The following is a 20,880-nucleotide window of genomic DNA, read 5'->3' as shown; positions in this document are numbered from 1 at the left end:
CTGTAATTTTCATTATTTAAAATAAATATTTGTTAATTTATAAAACATAGATGCTTATTTTCTTGAAAGGCTGTCCCAGGCAGGTTTCCCAGTTCGTCTGAGTTGCCAGTTCATCTGGGGACCAGAACAATGCTGTGTAACAGCCCACCTTGCCACTGGTGGCTGTCCTTGGCCTGCTCTGGATTGTTTCCGGTCATTGGTGGTTTCAGAAAGGCACGGGTACAGTTCTGTGGGGCGTGCCTAGCCTCTGAGGCAGGGTGTACTTTGGAATATGTGGGGGGCAAACACCTGAGGCCAGGGTCCCCCTCAAGGGGATGATCCCTGGCAGGCAGTGGCAGAAACACCAGGAGTGCTGAGTGAGCTGCACAGCTGCCAGCACCTCTTTCAAGGAGGACCGTGCCGGCAGGATCCTGTTACTGCTGTGAAGCCCGTGGACAGATCTTCAAAGCGCTCAGCCTTCAAGACACTGATGAGCTGCTTCCTTGGCTGGGCAGATTTTAATGACAGTACCTTCAAAAAAGGAGCAACATCCATTTGGTTCTAAGCATCTTTACTACAAGACTGAAAGTACAGGCTGAAGACCTGGATGTACTCTGAGATAGCCTTTCAACTTGGACAGGCCACGGTGTCCTGGTCGCATCCATGCCAGTGAGCTTAAAGCCATGACAGAGCTGTAAATGAGGAGGAAGAAACTGAGGAGCCGGCGCTTAAGTTTGCCAAGCGCTACAGCCCCAGGTTGGCCACTGCAGGGAGGCACGGGCTGGGAGATTCTGGGCACTGGAACCCACAGGGCTGCAGGAACCAGGCTGGCACCACTGTGAGGGCGTAACGTGGTGCCTGCTGTAAAGTGCATTCTTTAAAGAGCAAACGACCTATTTCCCTTTTAAACATGAACAAAACAATAAAAGCTTAGGATACCTATAGTTGTCAAAATTATGTGCAAATCCTCGAATTGTGTTAAATGATTCTCTGTAAACCTTTTTGGGCCTGGGGAAGATGCCGTAAGTATTAACACAACTTGGATTAATTTTAGAAAAAGTACGACTTTAGGTCAACCATATTTACAAAAGACAACTATCCACTAGGATTTGACAGGGCACAGACTGCTGTGACCAGTCTGCTGGCTGCTTTTGTATTTTGCTTAAAAAAAAAAAAAAGGGATTAAATTTCAAAATACAAAATTTGACACCAGCTGTCAATGCATGTGCAAGTGCAGGCACTGGAGATGCCAGGCTCCTCCCCATACTGAAGTCCACACTGGAAGCCTACAGGTGCGCCCACAGGTGCGCCCAAGGCTTAGTATGCTGCAGGGGCTGGGGGAACCACAAGAAGCTAATGGGCACTCAGGACACGAAGAGCAGCAGCATGAGGTCAGGTAGATCTTTCTGCCTCTCTCTAGCTCACTAATAATTCACTGGACCATGCTAGTAACACTCAGATCCCCAGAGGTGGTGACCCCATCCCCCCTCCAGTAGCAGTGGGCTGGCTTGAGGTCTTATGTGCTCCCCGAGTTCCCAATCAACATGGCTTTCCTTGGAGACTGCTCCCACGCCGCAGTCTAAAAGCCGATCTTGCCTCGAGTCATGGAATACCCCAGTTTCGCCTCGTTGTTGATGAAGGACATCAGCCCCACGTAGGTCTCGATGAGCAGGGGGCGCTCCAAGACCAGCACACCGTTGGCTTGTCCTGGCAAAGGACTTTCTTTTTGGGCTTTTTTGACAGCTTGGATTAACAGACCCTTGAAGCTTTCCAACTTTAAAGAGAGAAAAAACAAGGAGTTTCAAGCTTCAGGCAACAAAAGAGTGTAATGGAAAAAAATTGCACCTTAAGACAAATATTTAAATCTCTCAAAACACACAGGCATGTGTCACTCAATGGCAATGACATGTTCTAAAAAGCGTCATTAAGTGATTTCATTTTGAGAATACTGCAGAAAGTGCTGTACAAAAGTAGACAAGCAGTCCCACGTAGCCTCTCCATGCAATCAAGCAGGTCGAGATGGCGGAGGCTGGCGCTGCCAATGTGGCCAGCTGCCTCACAGCAAACCTGTGTAGGAAGTGTCCTCTAAAATCATGATCGAAAGCAAAGTAGGTGCATAGCCAGCACCAGTCACTACCACCCAGCACTGTGTCCTGGACAACTGGCAAGGAAGCTGAGTTCACCCAGGCCCCACCCTTTGCACGCGAGGAATGTGCTGTGCCACGACCTGGTGCCCACACCACCTGTGAGCAGGCCGCTGTGGCCAAGCAGGGCCCTCAACTTGATTAGAGGCCTCTTGGCCACTTCCTGGGAGTCCCTCCCCAGTCCTCTGCATGGCTCTCCATTTGGTATACAACACCTGCCACTGTGCTCATCTGTTTAGACGCCAGCCCTTCCTTCCCTACAGGACCAAGTGTTCTGCCACAGAGGCCTACTTAATCCTCCTTGCAACCTCCCAGGTGCAAGGACACCCCAGCCCCGGCTCTGCTCCAACACTGGCAGGAGGCTGAGACTACATCCAGACTGAGTGTCTTTCAGCATGGCCAGCAGGCTGCCATTCCCTACCAGGTATCTGAGCTATTCTAGAGACTCACCAGCAGCAAGGGGCCATGTTACAGAGCTATGCTGGCCAGCAGCCACCAGTCACACAGGACTCCTCACACAAATGAACTAAATTTTCCCCCTAGTAAGTGGAATGGAACCCAGGGCATTCTACCACTGAGATACATCCCTAGGCCTTTTCATTTGATTTTGAGAGACAGTCCTGCCCAGGCTGGTCTCCAACTTGCAGTCTTCCTGCCTCAGTTTCCAGAATCACAGGGATTATAAGTGTGCACCACAGTGCCCAGCTTAACCAAAAATCTTAAGTTACAAGTTTATTTCCTCATGGTCAGCAGTTGTCTTTCAAGTGCCCAGCCCTACATGTGGCCATCAGACTGGATGGTACAAACCCAGTGTGCTCACCAATGTTGGAATTTAACAGCTGCTGTGGCGCTGACCACCTGCTTACCTGGCACAGAGAGGCCGTCTTTTCATCCACACCAGCCATCGGGTGCTCTATGAAAGTGGCATAGGGCACGTTTGTGGACCAGGGGTTCCATCTATTTATGAAAGAAGGGCGACTTTGCTTGTCCCACTGGATGCGAATCCCAGAGCCTTCTCGCCTGACACATGAGAACACACAGCGTTTTCAGCACCACAGGCACGAGGATCACAGATACTCGTCGGAGAGGAGAAGTGGCAGTCATGCAGTTCCATGTCCCCAGGAAGACCCAAGACACTTTGCAACACAAAGTGGCTCCACTAACAGTTGCTTTGAGTACCACTGTTACCCAGGCTGGCCTTGAACTCATGATCCTCCTTACTCGGCCTCCCAAATAGCTGGGGATTATGGGTGTACACTGCCATGCCCCGCTTTTTGGTTTAAGGACTTTTAAACATGACAAGTTAAACATATTGTTTTGGTTATTTAAACTTCATCTTTACTTATCTATCAAAAATTAACAGAAATACATCATGGATCGACTAGCCCACGATTAATGTGTTTATGACTTTTCTTTAATGTATTAGTAAGTGCTTGTTAAAATTTTTACTCATGTTGGCTCCCTGAATTCTCCATTCAAATCTCTACATTAAACTCTAAAGTTTAGCTGGGTACAAAATAAAACCTCTAAATTTTACAGTTTATATTTGTATCTAGGTTTTTCATATTAAAGATGATCAATTCTTGAAAGTTGAGCAATAGAAATTTTCTTCTCTTTTTCTGTTTTGGTGGTATTAGAGACTGAACACAGGGGTGCTCTTCCACTGACCTATATCCCTGGCCCCCTTTATTTTTTTTAACTTTTTACTTTAAGATAGGATCTCACTAAGTTGCCCAGGCTGGCCTCAAACTTGCAATCCTGTTATCTCAGCCTCTTAAGTGGCTGGGATAACAGGTATATGCCTCTGTGCCTGGCTACCACCAGATGTTTGCAAATGTATCCACTGTTAGAGACATCTATAAATTAATTTGGCACCCTACTTAAAAAAAATTCAACCAAAAAAATCACTGGACCTGACCACATAATCTTTCCCTGGATGGAGATAAAATGCCCCATCTGGGGAACATCCAAATTCACTTTTGAAAGTGGCCCCGCTGCGATGTATCTGAAACCCACTTAAACCAGGTCTACTGCAAGCCTAAGAGCTGTCTTTCATGCCAGAATCCCTTTCCATAGCACTCAAGCCCCAGGAAGTGCTGATTCCATTTTAAGGATCTTTCTATCCATCCTTCAGGCTGAGATCCTTAGCTTACACATAACAGCAGACACAAGACCACCACCTGGTTCTAAGATCACAATGGTCCTAACAGCTAGGTAGAGGATTCTCTGAATGCACTCACTTGTTTAGAGATTTGGGGGGAAACTGGAACTCTCCGTGGGAGATGGTGTCCACTGCACTGAGTGCCACCCTGACCACCTGCTGGCACTGAAGGCTGATGAAGTCGTACTTACAGATGAGCAACGACTGGTCAGTGACCAGCACCAGACGCTCCTTTTCGTTGTTCCAGTGGTCCACCCTGGTGGCAAAGACAAGTCATCTCAGCTGTGGCGCTGGCGCCCGGGGCCCACCCTCGAGAGTAAGCAACTCCTGGTCTTCACAGGGAGGTGTCCCAGTGGCCCGCAGGGCCCGACCCCGGGAGGTGCCCCCACCTCGCGCTCACTTACTCGGTCAGCAGCCACACCCCCTGGATCTCGCCATCCTCTACCGGCCGGACCACGGCGCGGATCTCCTCCACCGCCTGTTCAATGGTGCCCGGCTGGGCGCGGCAGGGGCGGAGGTCACTCTGAGCTAGCGCTCCTGTGTCCCCGCACCCCGGCCCTCCTCCTGCCCCACCCTCCTCCCCCCGCCCTCCCCGTGCCCCCCACGACCCTCCCCGTGCCCGACCCTCCTCCCTGCTCCTCCCCCGCCCTCCCACGGCCTCCCCCTGCCCGGCCCTCCTCCCCCGCCCTCCCACGACCCTCCCCCTGCCCGGCCCCTCCTCCCCTGCCCTCCCCTCCTCCCCTGCCCTCCCCTCCTCCCCTCCTCCCCCGCCCTCCCACGGCCCTCCCCGTGCCCGACCCTCCTCCCCTGCTTTCCCCCCGCCCTCCCCGTGCCCAACCCTCCCCCCCTGCCCTCCCACGGCCCTCCCCCTGCCCGGCCCCTCTCCCCTGCCCGGCCCCTCTCCCCTGCCCTCCCACGGCCCGGCCCTCCCACGGCCCGGCCCTCACCCGGAACACGAAGTACTCCTTGACGCGAGCGCGGCGCGTGGGGTCGTGGACGCTGAGCGGCCACAGCGTCTGGCGCAGCGGCGTACTCGCCCCCGCCCGGCCCCCGCCCGCGCTGCCCGGCCCCACTTCCTCGCCAGCCGCCAGCAGCGCCGTGGGGCTCGTGCCCGCTGAGTCCACCGAGTCCCGCAGCTGCAGCATTGCCGCTCCGGGTCGGGACCCTACCCGGATGCCGCCGCCTTAGAGCCGCCGCCCGCAGCCGTCAGCGCGGCCACACCCTCCGCCCCGCCCTCCAGTCGCGATTGGCTGCGCGACGCAGGATCCGCCTCAGTCTCCGCCCCTACGCCCCCTCCTCCCCCTCGGGATTGGCTCTTCCCCAGCCGTCCTCCACGATTGGCTCCGCCTTGCCGCCATTCACAGTACCTCCCGCCCCTGGCCGCGCCGGAAGCAGCTGCGGCTCGCAGACCCACTTCCTGTTTACGGAACTGAAAACGGACCAGGCAGAGTCTGTTGCCGGGGCTGCGCGGGGCGGCGCGGGGCGGCGGGGGAGGGGGAAGGGGCGGGCCGCGGGGAGGAGAACCCAGGAACTCTTGGAACCCGGACTCCCTGGTGCGTCCGCGGGTGTGCGCTTCGGGCGAGTGCGTCGGGCGTCTGCACTCCGCGGAAAGGTGGCGGGGCGGCGAAGGTTTAAGGGAAAGCCGCCTGGGCCCCCAGCAGTCCTGGGGGCGGCGATCGCTGCTCACAGGCTCTGCGGCTGCTCCCCTGCAGAGCTCCGCCTGAGCCCTGAAACAGGAGCTCCCGGTGGAACAAACAGTAGGGCGCATTTGAGTCGCTTGGACCCAGCGCGGTGCTGAAAGCAGGCGTCCTTCGCGTCCTCATAGGGACCTTAGAATGCGGGCAGAAGAGGATACTTGAGGCACAGGGTCAGCCGCTCACCAAAGTCACACCATCAAGGGTCGGACTAGGCACTCTTCTGGCCCTGCTCTTGTCCTGAGGGGCACTGTAAAGTCGTCTGACCTCCCTCAGGCCAGCGATGTGCTCAGGAGCTGCACACTGCCTGAACTCGGCTCTCCCTCCTTCCAGGGGCCCCAGCCCACCCCAGCGCCACCCTCCTTTGCACTGACCTTACAGGCTGTGTATCAGTGCACCCTGCTGGTCCTTCTGACCTCCACTGCCCTATCATGTCCCCCTTGCCCCCTCACCCTGAGATTCTTCTCAGCACGCTCACTTTCCAGTACCTGGTTTAATTCACACCTACCCAGGAGGTGTTCTGCCATTCAGCAGGACTTGCTTTCTGTTCATGTTCTTGGTTCATGTAAGCCATTTGCTGTGCCTTGGGTCATCCTGCTGTGTGTGCCACCTTGTTGGGGGTCTGTGGAGCTAGCCCCTTACCCATGGTTAGTTCCTTGGGTTTCATGATCATTTTCAGAGTACTTTACCTTCATGACAGCCCAGGGATGTAAACTCTGTTGTGCCTGCTGCAGACCTGTAAATAGGTCTGGGTCTGGAGAGTTCTTGGGCCTGCCTGAGGCCACACAACCAGCACAACTGTGCTGACCAGCAGTGGCCCCCCCGGCTTGTGTGGAAAGCAAGGACTGGCGAGGCCTCAGTCCCCAGGACGTCCCAGAGCATGGGATTTGCAGGGGATCACACAGGAGGTCAGCAATGACAGAAGCAGAAGGCACAGAAATACTTTGCTTTCTGGAAAACTCAAGATTTTGACGTGTGCAAAGTGAGTTTGCAAATATATATGACAGCATGCTGCTAGCACCATGGCCTGTGCAGTTGGGGTTGATGTCAGCTAACTGCTGCGCCTCCAATGGACCAGGGCAGGTCACACCCCCACCCCTGCTGTGGGCCCTGCCCTGTGGAAGAGGAAGCCCCTCTTCTCTGGCAGTGGAGGAGCCCCTGCCCAGCCCCTTTGGGGGGCAGCCTGAGCCTGTGGGCTGGTGAAGCCAGGCCCCTCCATTCTCCGTTCAGCCTAGAGGTCAGAGGGGAAAGAGGACTCCAGGGAAAGCTGTGCAGAGTGTCCCAAGCCCCAGTCCCCACAGGTGCACCAGTGTGCCCACACTCTGTGCTCCAGAACAGGATCCCAGAACCAGTGAGCAAGGCAGGGAGACACTGCCTCTCCCTGAAAGGCTTCCTGTGCACGCAGACCTGAGAAATGGGCTGGGTTGCCCAGCAGGATGAATAGGAGAAGTGTCTACCAACAGCATTGCCCTGGGGGAACTTGAGGTCAAGTGTCCAGTCAGGGCCAGGGAGAGGGCAGGAGAGAGTACTGAGGGATGAAGAAGGAGCCTGGAGGGAGTTGAGGGCCTGGAGGCAAGACAGACCTGATGACTGGGAGCCCGGGGCATGGGTGACGCTGGAACTGGTTCTGCAGAGAGGGCAAGTTCTAGGTGGTGGCAGACATCCAGGCATGGACCTGGGGCTGGATGCCCCAGTGAGTGGAATACAGATATGTAGGAAGCCTGAACCCAGGACAGTGCAGAGGTCCCCAGCTCACTGGCAGGAGTAGTCCAGGTGATGGGAATGCCCGGCCTTCTGTGGCCATGGGTGTGACCTGGACACCACTGGTTTGAGAAATGCATGTTAGACAATAAGAAAGTTGGGTTCCATGATGAGCAGTAGCTGCTGACAGAGCCCCACAGCTGGCTTATTTAAGATGGCAGAAACTTACTCTCGCACTCTGGAGACCAGAAGTCCCACAATGAGGTGTGGGCAGGGCCATGCTCCCTCTGAATCCCGAGGGAGAGGCTTTCCTTGCTCTTCCAGCTTCTGCGTTGCTGGCAGTCCTGGTGCTCCAGGCTAGAGGCTGCCTCCCAGCCTCTGCCCCATTTCCATGGCCATTTTCTCCCCGAGTTTCTTCTTCTCTTAGGTCACTACTCATGCTAGATTAGGGCCCACCCCAGTGACCTCATCTTACCTGGATCATCCACAAAGACCCTGTTCCCCAATAAGGCCACATTTTCTGCTGGCTGCAGGTGGGTCGTACCTGTGCATGTGATGACAGGTACAGTGGAGGTCGCTGTACCTGCACCTGTCAGCATGGGAGGGAGAGAGCTGTGACTGGTCTCCCATTGTGGGTCCTTAAGAGGCCATTCCCACATCCACCAGGAGGTGGCAGTGCTGCCCATGCTCAGCCCCCAGCAGAGGCAGAGTCCACAGCTGGGGTGTATCTGTACCCTAGATGAAGTCATTATTTATCTTATGTTCCTGCAGAAGACTCAAAACCTCAGCTGGGAAGAGTAGATTCTTATCCTAACGTCCAGATGTTGTGATTTACCATTTTACAAAATCAAGGAGTCCCACTCTTTTTTTGGTGGGGTCAGTGCTGGGAATTGAACCCAGGCCTCAAGACTCAAGTAGGCAAGTACCCTACCACTGAGCTACATCCTCTCCAGCCCAAGTTGCCCCTTTGCCATCTGTCTGAGGGACATAGGAGTGCCAGGGTGGGCCCTCAGAGCTGCTGGGGCTCTCCAGGTGCTGGCGCCAGCTCCTCTGGCATGGAGATCAGCATGCAACTTAGAGATGGTGGTGTGCAGGGCCTGTGCCACTCCCTTCCAGAGACAGCTGCACATTAGGGCAGAGCCTGGTGTCTCTCCCTCCTCCGTGGAACCAGGGCTCAGACTTGGCTGCTGTTGTGAGCTCTGGTGCCACACTGGCCCTTAATAGTTTACTTTGGCCGCCATGACAGGAGGAGACTGAGAATGGGGTGCACATGGCCCTGACCCCAAGAATTGCAGGGGCTGCATGTGCAAAGCTCACAGAGCAAGAAAACTGTGCATCCCCGATGTGGCCCCAGGAGGAGCCTCTGCCTGCCCCCTATGCAGGTGCTGCCAAGACCGCCCAGGGCAGGCAGGTCCTGCGGAGGCCCATCTCCTCTCCAGGCCAGGGCTCCCCAAGGACAGGTACTGCTTCCTTCACAGCATCTGTTAGTTCCCTGTAGATGACCTCAAACTGGGGGCTGAACCCACAGATCTGTATTCATTCTGGTTCCAGAGGCCAGAAACCTCAAACCAGGGTGTGGGCAGGGCTGGTTCCTGCTGAGAGATGCGAGGGAGAGCCTGCTCCTGGCCTCTCTGCCTCCCACAGTCCATAGACTCACCATTTCAGGGCGGCATCTCCCCTCTGGGAGATCTTCCTCTCCTCCTCCTATGAGGACACCCATCATTGGATGCTGGGCTGCCTGGTACAGTCTGGGATGATCTCATCCTGAGACCCCTCCCTTAACAACATCTGCAAAGACCCCTTTCCCACATGGATCAGACCCACAGATATGGACGTGAGGCTGTGGCTAATCTTTTGGGGGACTCTTCAATCCGTACATGCTGTCTCCCCAATGCCTGGCCCTGCTGAGTGAATGGGTGTAGGCTGGCAGGCATCACTGTGCCTGGATCACTCCACCCTTGCCACTGCCCCATGGTAAAGGGGAGGGATGGGGCAAGGGGCAAGGGCCTTCAGAGGTGCCTGGGCCAGGCCTGTGTGGTTAGGTGCCACATAGCCACTGGGCAGCGGCAAAACCCAGCAGGCAAAGTGGTCCTGATGGTGAGCTGAAGCCAGCTTCCAGGGTGGCTCTGTGTTCCCACTTCACAGCCAAACTCACTGAGGCACAGAAATGGCCAGGTGGCTTCCCATGTAGAAGGGCCTGGACCCAGGCCCTGTGCTGCAGAGTCCCATGTCTCACCCACCCCAAGCAAGGGCCACGTCACAGGACCCAACAAAAGTGCTCGTCAACAGGGGCAAGTCCTTCCATTTGAATTTCTCTTCAGCAGATGGGAGGTCGGAGGTCTCTTGGGCATCAGAGACCCGTGGGCATCTCACTGAGTGTCTCAGTATAGGGCATAGAACTTTAGGTCTGGGGCTTTGCTTTCTAGAGGAGTTCCTTGTCTCCGGCTCCTGCCAGAATGATTTCACAGTTATCCCTAGTGGGGATTCTTTGTGGCACTGGGGGAATGCGTGGTCACTAGTCTTAAGCTCGAAGGCAGGTGGGCACTTCACATTCAAGGACTGGAGGGTGACTTTGGCAGGTGCTTTTCCACCTGTCAGAAGCATTGGTAAAAATCCAGACAAGATGCCAAGTTGTTTCCTTGGGTTGGTGGAGACCTCCGTTCCGGCAGCTATGAAGGGTGTTTGAGTTCCTCTGTGGGATTCTCTTTCGACTCCTGGAGGGTCCTGTCAGGCTTCAGGGTGGGCAGCTGGCAGTCCGCTCTGGGACAGTAGGGGGCAGTTTGCTTTGGAATTTGGCTACAGGAATCATTGGCCAAGGGGTTCGATGCTTCCTCCTTCCCACAGTATTTTTCCTTGGGCCAAAAGCTATTTTTATTATTTCTAATAGACAAACACATCAAAAAGAAGTGACATTAACAGTGTCTCCAGGAAGTGATTCTTCTCCATGTGAGAACGCAGTGCGATGTCCCTGCCTTGTACCTGTTTGCAGTGGGTCTCCAAACCAAACCCACTCTGTGTATTGCCCAGGAATGATGACCAGGTGCCACCAGGGAGCAGCCCCAGGTGTGGCAACCGGGTGGATGAGGAAGGGCAGGGCTGAGTCCAGTGGGCAGGGAGGTGTGTGCTGTTGGGCCCTCATCTGGGCCTGGGTATGCATGCCACACCTTTGGGGTCAGACACCCCACAAACCCTCAGGATTGTAAGGAGCAAATCCCATCAGTATCCTGTAAATGGAATGAGCAAATGCTAAGGTGGATTCCAGACATTTGGCTGCAGTTTTGCTAAAGACTTTCGGGATGTGCTTTAGGCGGGAATCCAGACCTGAACTGGGCCACCAGCCAGCAGGGATGACTCAGTGGACCTCTGGAGCATGGGACAGGTGGGTTCACCATCCCATCCCCTGCAGGGGACAGTGCCCACAGTGCTGCCCTTCCCAAAGTGTGACTGTTGTGCAGACATGAGTCCCTTTTAGAGTACACAGTAAGGCAACTGCAATTCAGTTTCAAGGCAGTCAGAGAAGCCTGGATAAAGAGATTCCAAAATCCATTTGGAAGAATGCTGCATGAGAATGACCAGGATAACTTGGGTGGAGCGTTCCCTCCAGGCGGTCATGTAAAGCCAGTGTTCATAGCTGTCACGAGAATTGCAGAGGTCTGTCTCATTCTGGGGATGCAGTGCACACCCTAATTGAGACTGGAATAAGGATTAGTGGGAACACAGAGAAGTAGAGTTATTAGTTGTGGATAGATGGGAGAGAAGATGCTGTCCTACAATGGTACCTTGATGATCAGGTAACTAATCAAATTCTCTTAAGAGCTGACAGCAGGGTGAATTCCATGAGATAAACATGTGCGAAAATTCAGTAAGTAAAAAAGAATAAATATCAGTGGTCTTTCTAAGTGCTTATTTCTAAGCAATGGCGGGAACATTTGAGTACACACAATTAGAAACTATAGTCAGACAGCACCACTAACCATATTAAAACCATCCCTCCAAGAGACCAAGGCAGGAGGATTGAAAGTCAGGGGCCAGCCGGGCAACTTAGCAAGACCCTGTCTCAAAAGAAAAAGTAAGAAAGGGCTGGGGATGTAACTCAGTGGTAGAGCACTTGCCTAGCATATGTGGGGACCTAGGTTCCCTCCCCAGAAAAACACACACACACTACACACACAAAGCAAAAAGTCATTCTGGGCTGGGAAAATGTTTATCATGTGTCCTATGAACTGTCACTATTATGAAGAGCCAAGATGGGTAATTCTGGAGACTGTATTCTGCATTTTGTTTAGTTTGATTGCTATGAACTTTGTGATGAGTTAAATCTATTTAAAAGTGTCCCAGAGCCTGATGCAGTGGTGCACACCTGTAATTTCAGCAGCTCAGAAGGCTGAGGCAGGAGAATCACAAGTTCAAAGCCAGCCTCAGCAACTCAGTGAGACCCTTTAGCAACTTAGCAAGACCCTGTCTCAAAATAAAAAATAAAAAGGGCTGGGGATGTGGCTCAGTGGTTGAGCGCCTCTAGGTTCAATTCTTGGTACCAAAAAATAAATAAATAATAATGATGATATCTTAGACACCTGCATGCAGTCTGATTTTTAAGATATGAACTCCAGGCACCCCTTTAGTTTGTTGTCATGTCAGTCATCTGGGAAGACGCACCTTAGAATTTTGGCCGCTGGATGCTTGATGGTTGCCTATGCCCTCTGGTGCCAGCTGGGCAGAGGAGACAGGATCTGGGTAGAGGGCATGAGATTTAGGGAAAGAACAGTACTGGGCCTTCCACCTGCACCAGTCTTGTTTTGAGAAGTGAGCTCCCTGCTGGGAGTTCACCTGTCCACCTCTGTGCCTGAGAAGGAGGGCTCCACCTGGGGACAGGGGGCAGACCCCAGCTGTCCACATGAATTCCCCCATCTTGAATTGCAAAGGCCACGGGTGCCCTGGGAGTAGGTTATGGCAGGTGTCCTGAACTAGGGACTCCCAGCAGGAAGCAACCGTCCTGTCCCACCTGACCCTGCTGGGGACTCTCCACCTGGCAGCTGACAGGGAGTGGGTGGAGGCAGAATCAGAATCATAGTGAGTCATGAAAGCTGTGCTCCAGAAGTTCTTTCAAACTGGTGCAAGAGGTGGTTGTATTTTTGTAAAATTTGCAAAATAACTTCTTTTTAGGACTTTTCTTCAAGAGAGTCTCTAAACTTTATGTTTTAGGTCCCACAAAACCCAGATCCTCCCCTGCCCAGAGATCTCCTTTCTAACCCAGAATCAGTCCACATTCTTTCCTTCCTCCTCAGATAAGCTGGAGAAACTTCTGAGGCTGTGAGTCATCTCTCCACTCTACCCCTGGGGGCAGGGCACAATTCAGAGAACATCTCTGAACTTTTTCAAGGTGCTAATCCGTCCACTTACTGGCCATCCCTTTGTGGCAAGCCAGCTCCAGAGAGAGAATGAGATGCAAAGATGGGAGAGTAGCCTGGTGTGGTGGCGCACACCAATAATCACAGTGACTCTGGAGACTGAGGCAAGAGTGTACTAAGTTCGAGGCCAGCCTTGGCCAATTAGCAAGACCCTTTTTGACAATAAAAAGGGCTGGGATGTAGCTCAGTTGTAGAGTGGCTCTGGGTTCAGTCCCCAGTATCCCACCCCCCAAAAAAGGTGGAAAAAAATAAAAAAATAGATGATCCTATTGCACAGTTCCCAGAGTTAGGGAGACACTCAGTGAACTTTTCTCTACACCCACAGGATGGGGTGGGGTGCTGAGGTGGGCACTGGGGAGGTTTCCCTGAGGGCAGACGTGGAAATGGTCCCTGAGCTGGGGATTGGGCTACCCAGGCTTGGCCCAGCCACTACCAAGATCCCAGGGAGGGGCGGGCGAGGGTGAGATCCAGGGCAGTGGGGAGCAGAATGGGTCCTGTTCGGAGCATCAGCAAGCAGAGCTGCCAACCCATATTTGGGTTCCAGCGTCCAGTGAACTCCCCGCCATCTATTCTGTGCTCTTCAGTATTTTTTTTTCTGACTTCCAGGCAGCAGAGCATGAGGCTGGCAAATGTCCTGGGAACCAGACCCCTGTGTTCCCAGTGTTCAGTTCCCAGACCTGCAGCCACAAGCTAGTGACGGGGCTGCTCCCCCTTTCCTTTGACCTGAGGTTCCCTAAGTGTTGAGCAGGAATAACTGCTGGGCTGACTTGACAGAGGTGACCCTCCAGGTGGTGGGAAAAGCTCAGATTCTGTGTGTGCGTGTGTGTGCGCGCGCGCATGCAGGAGGTGCTTGTGCTTCAGGACAGCTGTGCTTCTGCACCTCCCAAGCCCCTCCAACTAGGGGCTCCCTCCAGAGCTGGATGTTTGGGGAGAAGGCTTCTGGATTCGTCTTACTCAGACCACAGAGGGTGTGGGAGAACGAAGGTCCCAGGCAAGACGATCTGCCAGGCTTTGCCAGCAGGGTGCCTCAGAGGCATGTCTCCAGCTGGGACTGGCACACTGGCCCTCACAGACCTGGGTGTGAGCAGGGGGATCCTCACTATGGGTTCCACCAGGTCCTGCCCAGACTGGACCTCCCTAGGCTATTCAAAAACTGCTAGGAGAGGTTGGCACTCACTAACCCCAGGGACTCCACTTTCAGGCCCTGAACCACCTGATCCTTGCACTGGAGTTGGTCACTTCCAAACCAAAACCATGGTTAAAAGAAGAAAAGCAAATCATGGAAATGACGTTGTCCTAGGCGGTGCCCCTGGGCCCTCGGCCCCCTATATCCAAGAGTACTCAGCACAGAATAAAGACTCCTAGAGGGGGTTGACCAACAATGTAGGTGCCCAAAGAGGCACCCCAGAGGTACCAGGGGGCTGCAGAGGCTGCCTACCCCCTCCCCAGGGTCTTCCCTTATCAACACCAGTGAGGGATGAGATGCCAGGGATGATGGTGGATGGAGGCCGCTTTCCCCATGAATCTTGAGAAGGAAGGGGAGGCTGTGAGCTGTCTCCGAAGTCCAGGGTCTGGGGTCAGGGGTCAGCAGAGACCTGTCTGCGGGGTGTGGGAGGAGGGCCTCTAGGTGGGACCAGGCCTGGGACTTTCAGCCTGAGATAAGCAGGGAGCGCGAAGAGGCTGTGCTCGCGGGGTGGGGGTCTGGGGACGCAGCGGAGGGCTGGCAGCCGGCAGGGCAGAGGCTAGGGGAGCCTGCTGGAAGTGGAGCTCTGTGCAGGGGTGGGGGGTCTGGGCGGGTCCGAGGGCGTGTGGGGCGGGGCCTAGGCCGGGGCGCGTCCTGGCCGGCTGGGGGCAGGGCTGTGGGCGGGGCCGGGGCTGGGGTCGGCCCGGCCCGGGGCGTGTCGCGGGCGGGGCCGGCCTCTCCCGCGCCGGGCTGGGCGCAGTCTGCCCGCGGCTCACCGAGAGCGTGCAGCCGGCCGGACCTGGGCGAGCTGGTCTCTGAGCCACCCTTCGGGCGCGGGCGGGAAGCCGGCCCCTCGGCACCTGTGCTGCGCCCTGCGCACCCTCCCCGGCATGGCGCACGCGGAGGCGGGGGCTCGGGGCCACGGGGCCGGTCTGTGAGCCTCGCATCCCAGGAGGCACCCGGCGCGCACGATGACTTCCCCAGCGGAGGCGAGGGCGACAGCGAGGACGACGGGGCGCGCGGTGGCCCTGGCGCTGCTGCTGCTGCTGCTGTTGCTGCTCTCCGCTGTGCGTGCAACCGCCCCGCCGCGACCCCTGCTGCCGCTGCAGCCCAGCATGTGAGTCGCGGGAGCAGGACAGGCTCCGCGGGGCGCCGGAGACCGGGACCGAGCTCCTGGGCTTTGTCCGGGGCCCCAGAACAATGGGCTCTTTGCCTTAACCGGGGAGAGGGTTCCCGTGTTGGGTCCGCGGCGCCCCTGTGGCAGGCCTCTGCCTCCTCCCTCCGCGCCTCTGTGATGTGGGTCCTGCCTGCTCAAGCAGATGCTGAACTTTGGAGGGAGGTGAGGAATCCGGGCCCCCTGCCCGGCAGGGTCTAGCCGGGGAGCCGTCTTGGACGGCAGAGGAAGCAGCCTGCTCCCACTTCCTCCAAAGCCTGTCTCCTGGGGTCTGGGGGCCTTCGCAGGGGCGGGGTGTGCCCAGACCGGGCTGCAGAGCTGGTTTGTGTGTTAAACACGTGTGCTTTGGAGCTGCAGGGAGAAGGAATTCAGTACCAGAACGGGCAGGAAGAGAGGGTCAGGGAGCCAGCCGAGATGAATTTAATTTTGAAAGATGATTCCCCAACGGGCCATTTAGCGGTCTCTCTAAACAGCAAAGCAATCCCTGTATTGGCCTCAAAGGAAAGTGGAGGAGGGGGGAGGGGGGCCTCTTGGCTGCCCCCTACTCCAGCGCTCCCTGCAGGGTGCCGGGGCTTGGGGCCTGTGGAACCAGTAAGACCCTTGCCAGCTCCAGCTGGCAAGGGGCCTGGGCTCCGGGCTCAATCCACATTGGAGCCTCCCAGAGAAAACCCTAAAGCCCCCTTCAGGGGCCACAGAGGGGCTTCTCAGGCTCCCTCTGTCCAGCACTCTGGAAGAGGGCCTGGCACTGATGGCCACTCTATGTACCTGGCTGTGGAAGATAAAGATGTGGCTTCCTGGGGATGGAGGGGATGGAGGGGATGAGGTCAGGTTCCATCCCTTGGGACCTCTGCCCTGGGTCTTGCTTTGCCCCAAGAAGGAAGATTTCCTGTGGCCTCCTTTAATCCAGAAACTGAAAGACCTGAATCTCAACTCCAGGTGACTTCTGGTGGACACTTCTCTACCTGTGATCCCAATGCTTTTGTCCGTGGGGAGCTGCAGCCCCAGAAGGAATTAGCCTGGGGGCGTCGGGCCACTCAGATTGCCTGCTCCTCACAACTGCTGCTGGAAGATGTGGGGCACAGGCTCTCCAGAGTTCCCAGGCACTGATCCTCGGGGGTAGCTGCTCCGTGGGGGCTGGTGGCCGTTTCTGTTCTCAAGAGGGGCTTCTGTCCCTGCTGCACTCAGGAAAACTGCTGGCTGCCTGTCTTCCTGGGTCCCCATCTGACTTGCCCAAACTTGCTGATCTCTCCGGAAGTGGAGCCAGGGGTCTTTCTGGGGTCCGACTTGCTCACCTGGCCTCTGGGAAGCCTGAAGCAAGGCTGGGAAGAGTTGTCGAATGAGATAATAGGAGAGAGTGTCTGAAGCTTCTTCCAGATCCTCCCTCCCTGCTTCTCCCTGCTCTTCAAATCCAGTGACTGTTACCCTGGGGGCCTTTGTCCACCGTTTCCTGGCCCTGGTATGTCTCCGTAAGGCCTTTTTTCTCAAATTGCCCCTCGCAGGTGGGTCTGAGTTCCAGGTCGGCCAAGGCTGCTGCACATCTTTCACAGACCTTCTGTCTCATTGGCATCTGTGTGTGCCTGGTCTTCAGTGGGGGCAGGCTCCATTTAGATCAGAGGAGGTGTCTGTTGGGCTGTGGAGAAGGCGCCATTGACCTGCTGAACCGGAGGAAGGGGGAACCTGCAGGCTCCAGGCCCTTTGCTCTCACCTCCAGAGGAGCAGGGGCGGTGTGGGGCTAGTGAAAGCTGCTTCTTCTCCCCTGACGTCCTCCCCTTGGGAGCTGCAGGGCCTGGCATAGGCGGCCATGCCCGTCTGACTGGTCTTCCTGGACTTTCAGCTATTCCCTTTAAACTACTGTGACCTGCTACCCAGGGCTCCCAGGGTTGGTCCTAGAAGCCATGGGCTACTTCATGGACCAGCCCCAGGTGACCCTGGACCTTTGTGATCTGTTGGGACAATGTTCTCTGGTCCTCCTGTCCAAGCGGGCCTACTTGGAGCCATCCCGGGAATGGACTGATCTGTCTGCTTGTTTCTTGCCTCTGAGTGAGTGTTGTGGCTCATGAAGAATGTCTGGCCTTTCTTTCCTGGGCCCTGGAGCGAGTGCTAACCACCACACGGGCTGGTGATACGGCCAGCGGGCTCCCTGAGCTGGGTACTGGGTCGGGAGGCTGATGGCCCACGTGCTGCAGCGTTGACCAGACACGGGGTCCGAGCTCCCTGTCCCAGGAGGTGTATCTGCTCCATGACCCGAGGTTCCCAGGGCTGGAGTCCCCTCTGGGTAGCTCTGGCTCTGGAACACCTAACGATGCTGACCCTCCTGCAGCGGGTTGGCGCCTTCACGCTCAAGTTCCCTCTGCGTGTGGGTTTTTGGACCTGGCCCACAGTCTCCCAGGCTGGCCCCACCAGCCTGGCTCTCAGGCAGCCGCTGCCCACACCTGAGGGGGTCAGAAAGCTGAACTGTGCTGTGAACCGCTGTGGGGGCTGTTCTGAGCTCTCCTGTGAGACTCAGCTGTCCCAGCAGGTGGGGGTGCTGTGAGCAGGGGCGTGGGGCAGGGACAGAGCTCACACCTTGTGGGTGGCTCATTTGGCCCTGCCTGTGTGGGGGGCACTTGAGGTCTGCTGCCTACTCACAGACCCAGCAGGACCTGAGCCCCCGAGCCGGGCCTCACCCTTCCTCACCTGCCTACTGTGCTACCCAGACGGGGGAAGTGTGTTCAGAGGTGAACTGTGGAGCCAAATGCAAAGAGGTGTCTGCAAGCCAGCCGTCCCCCGACGGCATGTTGAGCCCGCTCTGTGACCCCATCTCACCTGGTGCTGCCCACCTCTCTCCTCCAGCTGTGCATGAAGGCTGCCAGCCTCTGGAAGCCCTGATCTCCCCTGAGCTGCAATCTGCCCCAAGAGGCCTGGTGACTTCCTTCGAGCTGCACAGCAGCCCAGAAGGAGCTGCCTGGCCTAGTACCTAGGCTGTTGACTGCCCTAGGGTGGCCTCCCCTCACCGGGGTGGAGTCACTGGCTCCAGCAGCACAAGGGCTGTTTCAGAGTCCCCGTTGGAGCCCTGCAGCCTGAAGCTCAGAGGTCCTGTGCCTAAGCCGTCCCCCTTCCTCCCCGACTTCTGCCCTGGGGTGAGGACTGGTGGCCAAGGACAAGTGCAGGTGAGGCAGAGGGGGTGGCACCTGGAGCTGCTCACTCAGGCCAGCATTAGTTGGCAGATGATGCTTTTTCCTGCATTGGTGGCCCTCATGTGGGGTCCCCAGTGTCCAGGGACCCCAGCTAACTCCTGGGAACATCGGGTCCCCTCCTAGGCTGGCTCATTTCCCCTCCCCACAGTGGGCGGGGTCAGCTGTGAGTCCTCATTTGCAGGTGGGGAAACCAAGGCAGAGGCTCAGGAACCTGTACAGCTTGAAGGTGTGAACAGGGAGCTGGGGGGAGACCCAGCACCTGCCCTGTGGCCTGGAGTCCCGACCTCTGTGCTAGGCCAGGGCTCACAGCGAGTGTGCCTCAGAATCTGAGGACCCCGTCCAGCACTGGCAGCTGCTGAGTCCCGGAGGAACACTGGGCTCCACGCCCGGAGTCCCCACTTCAGTGGATCTGAGGGTGTGGGGGTGCTTGAATCGTGGAGGTGTGTTGCTGGATTTGAACTTGGAGCCTCACACATGCTAAGCAAATGCTCTACCACTGAGCCACATCCTCAGCCCTTTTGAAGTTTTTATTTTAAGACAGGGTCTTGCTAAGTAGCTGAGGCTGGCCTTGAACTTGCTATCCTCCTACCTCGGCCTCCTGAATTACTGGCATTACAGGTGTGCTCCATTGTGACCTTCTGAGCATGTGTGTTTCTGACAAGTTCCCTGGAGGTTGGGACACTTCCCCAGGGACCCTGCTTTGAGAACCACTGTGTGAAGCTCCACCACCTTAGCCCAGTACCAGGGTGGGATGGGTGGACCCACCAATTCTGTCCTCCAAAATGAACAAGTCCTGTAAGGTGACCGAAACCTGGAACTGTCATAACCTAAACCTGGAACTGTCATAGGAAAGCCTGTTTTTTGTCATTTGGGGACACAGTGTCTCTGTCAGAGGGACATGGGAGCAAGCTTCCCAGGAAGGAGTCAGTGAGAAGAGTATAGTGAGGGGCGAGAAGCGCCCCAGGTGTGGCCTGGGGACGAGGGGCGGGAGGGCAGGGCTGTGGCTCAAGGTGAGGAGGCAGCCCCTGCCAGCCGCCCTACCCAGGAGAGGGACAATCTGCTGGTCCTCTAAGTGGCCAAACCCCACCTGCCACAGGGCTGTGTGTGTCCATGTGTTGGGGTATGTGGTCCATGAGGTGGGCTTCCTGGGGCACAGAGTGAAGGGAGAGGGTGGTCCTAGGAGGCCATGAGGCCCTCTGGCCAGGACCCAGCCCAAGGAAGGCCCTTCCTCGGTGAGGGGACCCCATCCCTGATCCATTCCCCTGCCTGGCCCTCTTCCCAGCCCCGGGAAGCTGGGGCCCAGTGTCCTCTGTCTATCATCTGAGAGGCAGGGAACCCTAGCAGCAGGGGAGGCAGGAGGGCCTGGCTCCGTAGCTCATGGCTGACCTGCAGGTGGTGCAGGGAGCCCCTGTTGTCCCCTTCCAGGAGTGCTGGGGATGTATGTCCCGGCCCATCCCTCCTGGCTGGGGGATCCAGGTGGTGTGGAGGCTGCGTGGCCGGAGCAGCAGGCTGGGAACTCACAGGAGAGCCTGGGTCCCGCTCCTGGGCTGCCCCGTCCTGTCCCTTGAGGGTCCTCCCGTAGTCACCCCAGACTTGGGCTGGCTGGCCTCTGCCACGGAAGACTGCGGGAGGGGTGTGGATGGGACATGTTCCTGCAGCCCTGGTCCCGCAGGCCTGGCTCGGGACCTGGAGCTGGCTTTGCCCTGGCCAGTGGTGCTCGTCCCTGATGGTCAGCTGGAGGCTGAGGGCCTCTGCGGGGTGCTGTGACCTGGCCAGACTGCAGGCCCAGCCCCTTGGTGCTTTCATCTTGTCTGCACAGGGGCGGGTTTCCCACCCAGCATGAGCCGGAGGAGGAAAAATAGAGTCCTCAGTTGCAAGAGCATCCGTCTGGGGGCGGCTGGCCTTGGGCCAGGTCCTGGGACAGGGCAGCCAGGGTCTCCCAGTGCTGAGCTGGGAGCCCCAGTGGACCAAACAGAGCGTTGGGGTTGTATGGGGAGTAGGAACTCCTGCCCAGGTGTGGTTTGAGAACAGAGGCCGGGGATGTGCTGTGTCCCCTTGCCAAGCAGGGACCTCCACCGGGAGGTTGGGACAGAGGTGGCCTCCTGCCTGCTCTGGTTCCCGAAGAAGGTGGTGGGGGCCCAGGTGCTGGATTTGCTGGCTTACCGCAGTCTGGTCCCCAGAGCACAGGCCCCGCCCCTCAGGTTGGGGATCACGCCACAGCCTGGCCATGCCGGACGAGCCTCATCTTTCTTCAAGGTCA

General features: G+C 56.6%; 2 protein-coding genes across 6 annotated transcripts in view; one reads left to right on the top strand and one right to left on the bottom strand.

Annotated features, from left to right (window-relative positions):
- Positions 1–1,146: 1,146 nt before the first annotated feature.
- TPRG1L (tumor protein p63 regulated 1 like) lies at positions 1,147–5,498 on the bottom strand. The gene is made up of 5 exons (XM_079141524.1): positions 5,232–5,498; positions 4,689–4,780; positions 4,364–4,540; positions 2,990–3,143; positions 1,147–1,753 (listed from the first exon to the last, which is right to left on the bottom strand). The coding sequence occupies exons 1-5, from the start codon at positions 5,427–5,429 to the stop codon at positions 1,559–1,561; spliced, it is 816 nt and encodes a 271-aa protein (XP_078997650.1). The 5' UTR covers positions 5,430–5,498; the 3' UTR covers positions 1,147–1,558.
- A 9,526-nt stretch (positions 5,499–15,024) lies between these two features.
- MEGF6 (multiple EGF like domains 6) overlaps positions 15,025–20,880 on the top strand; it is a 93,648-nt gene continuing 87,792 nt past the window's right edge. For all 5 annotated transcript variants that reach the window (XM_079148929.1, XM_079148930.1, XM_079148927.1 and 2 more), the window contains exon 1: positions 15,025–15,387. In XM_079148929.1, the coding sequence (XP_079005055.1) occupies positions 15,242–15,387 (146 nt within the window). In that variant the 5' untranslated portion in view covers positions 15,025–15,241. The remainder of the gene's footprint in view (positions 15,388–20,880) is intronic.

Source organism: Sciurus vulgaris (assembly GCF_902686455.1).
Source record: "Sciurus vulgaris genome assembly, chromosome: 1".
Lineage (NCBI taxonomy): Eukaryota > Metazoa > Chordata > Mammalia > Rodentia > Sciuridae > Sciurus > Sciurus vulgaris.
Note: the sequence above shows the minus strand (reverse complement) of the source record. Positions and strands in the feature narration are given on the sequence as shown.